The following is a 6302-nucleotide window of genomic DNA, read 5'->3' as shown; positions in this document are numbered from 1 at the left end:
GGTCTTCCAACTCCCTGGTCAGGCTGCAGCCATCAAACACAAGGTGCCAGGAAGGAGCCAAGACCTGTTGCCAGAAGTAATTCCAAGTTGAACCCTCTGCTGCCACATGCTCCATGAAATAGTAAGCCCTGCCCTGAGAAAAAGAGAAAAATCTTTCAAGAACTTCAATTTGGAGAAAACAGATTTATAAACTGACTGAAGCTTCAGATTTCAGTGGCCCTAGAAACCAATTTTATAAGAAGACACGGATAAGCCGGACGTGGTGGCACACGCCTGTAATCCCAGCACTCAGGAGGCTGAGGCAGGAGGATTGCTGTGAGTTCGAGACCAGCCTGGGCTACATAGTGAGTTCCAGGTCAGTCTCAACTACACAGTGTCAAAAAAAAAGCTTACTTGAAGACCGAGTCTCGCTATGAAGTTCAGGCTGGCCTTGAGTCCACCACTGCGTAGCCCAGACTGACCTCAAATTCACAGCAATTCTCCTGCCTCAGGCCCAGCTACAGTAGCTAAGATTTAAAGCACTCACTGCATGCCAACTGTTACCCTTAATGCTTATATGATAACTGACTTAATCCTCTCAACAGTGCTATTTGGTAAGTTACTAGGGCCATCAAAGGTCATGAAGTGAGTAACTTGCCCAAAGGGACAAGGCTAATAAATGTCAGAAGCAAGCTTGGGCCTCAGCAGCCTGGCTCTGAAAGCTGGAAATACTGCTTCAGCAATATATATATTTTAGAAGGTTCAGAAAATACAGAAGTTTGAGATTTAGCTCAGCAGTTCGGTGGCCTGCAAGGACCCAAGTTCAATCCCTGGTACCAAAAAAAAAGAAAGAAAAAGAAAAACAGTGAGCTACCATTCCATGACCTAGAGAGAACTACTGTGAAGATTAATGCACATGAGGATTTTGCTTTGCAACCTTATCTATTATACTTATGTATTTGAATATTATTCTAAAACATGATTTAAAAATCTTCACACAACATTTCATACCACTCACAGCCACTTATTTAAGCATTTTCATTTAGGTCCTTCCTGATTTTTCACACTAAATACTGTTACAGTGAACATTCTTACAGATTATAACCATCTCAATAACTATCTCTGGCTACTGCCAAGTAAGTAAGCCTGATTTAAACAAAACAGAACGGCTGAGCCAGTGGTATGTGCCTTTTTAAAATCACTGACATAAATTTTCAAATGACCTACTAGAAAAGCTGCTTCACGTTTATAGCCGACCTAGCAATGGATGTAAATGTGCATTTCCCATAACCAGCTACTCACCACTTTAAAAAAAAATCTTTGCCAATTTGATAGACAAGATGATATTTTGTTTGCGTTTGTGTTTAGTTGGTACTAAGGACTGAACCCAGGACCTTCTCACTAAGCTACATCTCCAGCCTGTTTTTAATTTTTTTTTTAATTCTATGACAGGTCTTTCTCAGTCCATAAATTACCCAGGTTGGTCTCCAGGTTGCAGTCCTCCTGCCTCTGCCTACTAGGGTGTGGGGATTCCAGGCGTGTACCACCATCCCCAACTTTAACATTCTTAATTAGGTAGAAAGACTTTAGGTTAAGCTTATTGTTTAAAGGGATTTTTTTCTTCCCTGATTCACGTGTTGTTGTCTTTTGTTATTTTTTTTTAGATGTATTGGCTTTTTCCTTGCTGATTTTATTATAATAAGACTATACGACAAATCTTTTCCCAGTTTGCCGTTTAGCATTTAGTTGCTTTTTGCTGTTATTACTTCTACTACTTTTTTCTTTTTAAAACCTTTTAGTTCATCTGCTGGTTGTCCTCAGGCAGTGCCTCATAGCCTACAGAAGCACCACTGAGTTCCAGCAGGACAGTCGGAACCCACACCGAGCACCTCCCTTGACCCAATAGCTGTGTTTTCTACTTTTATACCACTTTCATAAATATGTATATGATAAATGAAAGTGTTGATCTATCTAAAAGCATTACTGAGTTCATGGTGAGATTTTGTCATTAGGTATTTTATTCAACCAGTGATGCTAAGTGTAAGTTACTGCCCGTGGGGAGCAGGAGCTCCGCCTGGGATGATCTCTGTGGGTCAAGCACAGGCACCAGACTCTGTACTTGAAGGGAAGGTCTTCAGAAATTCTCACCTAATTCTGCAGGAAGCAGGGGAAAGGGGATCTGGCTGTCACCTCCAAAGACTGTGGAGACTGACACACTCGTCTCAGCCCCTTTCACAAACCTACCTTGGTTGACACGGAGTTTCGAGCAGTATTGGAGTTTAGCGATGCCGTTCCCCCCAGATTATGTGGGTAAGTGTCAGTGAGGCCTGTGCTCAGGAATGGAAAACTCGAAACTTCCTGACTCAAAGACACGAGAAAGATTGTTAGCACATGGCGAGAGGTGAGATAAAGCAGGAGAGATGGGTTTAGATAGGTTGGCTTTGCCCTCTGGGTCAGATATAGTAAACTAGAGATGTCGAGATCCATCTAGGAGACTGACAGTTTGGGGTGGGAAGAGAGATCTGAGGTAAATATTTAGGATTTGAACTCTGTGTCTGTGCGATAATTGAAAACACTAGCAGGTCCATGGCGCTGCCCACAAGAACAGGTAAATGACAGCCTGGAGGCTGCAGTGCCGGGAGAAGGGTAGAAGAGAACAGCTTGAAAAGGTAGAAATGGTCAGAGATGAGAAGCTCCCGTAAAAGTATGCGGTACAGCAGCAAGAATATTTTCATTTAAGAATCAGACCTATTAGAAAAAAATGAGCTGTGTAACTTTAGGCAAGTTTCTCAACTTCTGAGTCTGTTTCCTTGTTCCTATGTGAAGATAATAAATATCTGCTTTAAAGAACTGTCATGAGGGTGTGTACTAATGCTCTGGTTTTTCTCACAGTAAAGAATAGATGGTTTATAGGAGCTAAGGGAGGCTGCCAAGAATGTGATCCTTTTAAGAATGAAATGTATTATCATGCTATACAGTGGACCTGGCTTGCAGGGGTTTTGTGGGATTAGTTAAGCAGAATATCAACTAGTGTGCCGGTGAGTTCTCAGGCTTAGGACACAGGACGCAGCATCTGAGTATGAGAATCCATCCTTCTTATTCACTGATTGATACTGGCTTAACCTGGAGCTAAAGATAGGTTTAGAGGCGTAGTATAACCCTGTCTTCAAGTCCTTTTCTTATTGAGGAACTTCCTCTATTAGAAAATAAAACTAGGCAGGGAGGAGGAAAAGATAAGAAAAAAAAAAGAACAGAAGAAATAAATAGAGACAAAGCTTTTGTAAACAAGGAGGGGAGGGGAATGCGAGAAACAGAAGCAAGATACACCAGGTACAGGTACAAATTCCTCATGAATGTGATCATTCTGTATATCTAAAATTACCAACAATTTTTTTTTTAAACCTGCAGGGAAAAAAAAACAACTGGGGATTACAGAAAATCCCTTTTCCCAGAACAGTAAACTGAAATGTTAAGATAGCCATCCTTTATTCAACTTCGTTCAAAATAAAACAATTTTAATATCTTTTTTTTAAAGATAAAGGTAATGTGAAAATTATGTACAAGTATGACGAATTTCAGGCTTTATACAAAGATAAAGTGAAAGTTCCTCTGCCTCACATCCAGTGCCATCCCATGAGGCAACTACTGTGTGTGTGAGTGTCCAGTCCCTCACTCAGCTCAGTTTCAGGCTGACTCTCAAAGTCTCTGGCAATATACTGGATAAAAATGGTGCTCACTTTAGTAAGTTCTTCATGAATTTGAGGATTTTTATCATATGATTGGCTATTTTAATTTATTATTCTGTTACACCTGCCTTTTCCTATTTTGTTTCTCTTATCGATTAAAAAAATTACTGATCTTATTAATTTGTAATGTCTTCATTTTTTTTTCTTTTTCTTTCTCTTTCGTGTGTGTGTGTGTGTGTGTGTGTGTGTGTGTGTGCGCGCGCGCGCGCGCGCTGGAGATTGAACTCAGGGCCTTCCCACTGAGCGGCATCCCTGCCACCCCACCCCACCCGTCCCCCAAGGCCTTTTTGAGACTGGGTCTTCCAGAGCCGCCTTGCCGGGCTTGAAGTTTCCATCCCTGCGCTAGAATTGCACCACCGCCTCCAGCCCTAACCTAATCCCTTTTAACATGGGAGAGACTAACCCTTTACTGAGCATCCCTGGCAAATAGTTTTTCCGAGTTTGTTTTTACTTAAATTTTGTCGATAGGGCATTTTACTCCGCAGCAGTTCTCGAGTTTTAGATATTGAGATTTGTCCGTTCTTCCCCGTAGGGTTTCTCATTCTTAAGATTTTTTTTTTTTTAATTCAACAATGTCTTCTCTAGCAGTTTCCCGTTTCACGTTAGCATCCACCTGACCCTGACCCGACTGCGTGGGGACCAGGGCTCTGCTCCGCACTCACCGGCCTCAGCACTCTGCGCACCTCGCGGAGGACCTGCTCCTGGTTCCGCACCGAGCACAGCACGAGGGTGCAGACCACCGCGTCCACGGTGCCGTCGGCCACCTGGTGCATGTTCTCCCCCACACCCACCAGGAAGCGCTCGAACTGCAGGTGTCGGTTCTCGGCGATGCTCTGGACACAAAGTACTTCTCAAAGTTGGGGTTGGGGTCGATACAGGTCACCCTGCACTCCGGGGGGTAGAACTTGAAGTTGGCCCCGGTGCCGCAGCCCAGCTCCAGCAGGGACAGCTTCCCCGAGGGGCCCGCAAACTCCTGCAGGTTGCTGAAGAGCTCCCGCTTCTTGCTTGCCATTTGTTTGTTGTATATCACAGTGAACCTCGACAAGAAGCAGGGAAACCACATTTTGCAAATCCAGCTCCACAGGCCCAGAAAATTCAGCAGGTGCACGGGAAGTAACAGGATGTAGATGGCCAGCTGAAGGACAAAAACTACGAACGCCATCTCAGAGCGGAGAGCAAACGGCAGTGAGGGACGAGACTCCTTCGGTACAGGAAGCCGGCTGCCGCCCGCGCCCTGCGGAGCCAATCGCTGGGTCGGGACTCGCCGGGCTGGGAGGGGCGGCGCGGTCGAGAGCTCTTCGGGCCGAGGTTGGCTAATGGCTTGTACGTTTGTTTGGTGAGATGAGTGTTGCCAGCTTTTCCCTCGGAAGAATGTTGATTACGACCTTTTATTCCCAATCTGCTTCCCTTCCTCTTTTGCTGTTTTCCTGCTCGAGTTTTTTTGTGCGCGGTGTACTTTTCCCACCACCCCGATCCCTCCGGTCCTTTACAAAGGAAACAGCCTGAGCATGGAGCCTGGTTAAAGCACACCGAAGACCCCGGCCCCTTTACCGTGACGTCGGTCCGACTGTTTTCCCTGCCAAGCCCCTCCCATCTTCCCTTTACCCCACCCTTCTCCAGCCCTGGTTTTTAAAAAGAACCGAAGGACGTGCTCTGCCTGCCACAGTACACAAGGATTCTTCCTTTTACACTCCAGGCCGAGGCTTCCGAGTTAACTCACCGCCGCTTGTTGTTAAATCACTGTTTGGGGTTGCTCGTCGTTAAAGAGCAAATCTCCATTTTTAAATTGTGTTTGACTACTGTATTACTCAGCTAATTTAAAAAAAAAAAATAGGCCTCCTGGGTGTGGTTGCAAATGCCTGTAATTCCAGCACTTGGGAGGCTGAGACAGGAAGATCGCTGAGTTTGAGGGCAACCTGGACTACATAGTTCAAATCCAGCCTGAACTACCTAGAAAGACCCTGCCTCAAAACAAAAACAAAAAAACTATATATATAGATATATAGAGATATATCTCAGAACACTCACATTTAGGAGGCCTAAAGGTTTCAGAAAATAGTTGCAGCCATCTACAATTTAGGATAGTTAGGGAACACAGAAATCTTTAAAAACATCAGCAACCTTTATTTTTTAAACAGGGTGGGCCGTTCTGTTGTTTCAGTATTTGGTTTACCCTACACAGTTTGCATGTTTTATTGATTTCCCCCCACACACACACTACCGCTTTTTTTCCTTGCAGTTCTAGGGGTGAAACCCCAGGGCCTTTTGCATGCTAAGCAAGCACTCCCCCTCCCCAGCCTTTTTTGTTTTTTATTTTGAAATGGTCTGAGTAACCGGGCTGCCTTGAGCTCATTGTCTTCGGCCTCCTGAGTAGCTGGGATTACAGGTGTGCATCGTTCATCCAGCTCCCTCTCCAGTCATTTGTGGGGTGGCTGCTGGTCTGAGACAGCCTCGGTCTGCCCAGCGCTGGGATGACAGGCGTGTGCCACTATGCCCGGCTCATTTGTTTTTCTTTTACAAAATGGTTTCTGCCAGCATCAATAATTTTCTGATCAGCAAGTGATGTGATTACCAAAC

General features: G+C 44.6%; 1 protein-coding gene across 1 annotated transcript in view; it reads right to left on the bottom strand.

The window, feature by feature from the left end:
• The window catches only part of LOC104858972 (methyltransferase-like protein 7A), a 5644-nt gene extending 717 nt beyond the window's left edge, over nucleotides 1-4927 (bottom strand). The window contains 3 exon segments of the mRNA XM_010619448.2: nucleotides 12-133; nucleotides 4388-4564; nucleotides 4567-4927. Coding sequence (XP_010617750.1) covers nucleotides 12-133; nucleotides 4388-4564; nucleotides 4567-4887 — 620 coding nt within the window. The 5' untranslated portion in view covers nucleotides 4888-4927.
• Nucleotides 4928-6302: the final 1375 nt, after the last annotated feature.

Source organism: Fukomys damarensis, unplaced genomic scaffold, assembly GCF_012274545.1.
Source record: "Fukomys damarensis isolate Sample0158 unplaced genomic scaffold, DMR_v1.0_HiC HiC_scaffold_15, whole genome shotgun sequence".
Lineage (NCBI taxonomy): Eukaryota > Metazoa > Chordata > Mammalia > Rodentia > Bathyergidae > Fukomys > Fukomys damarensis.
Note: the sequence above shows the minus strand (reverse complement) of the source record. Positions and strands in the feature narration are given on the sequence as shown.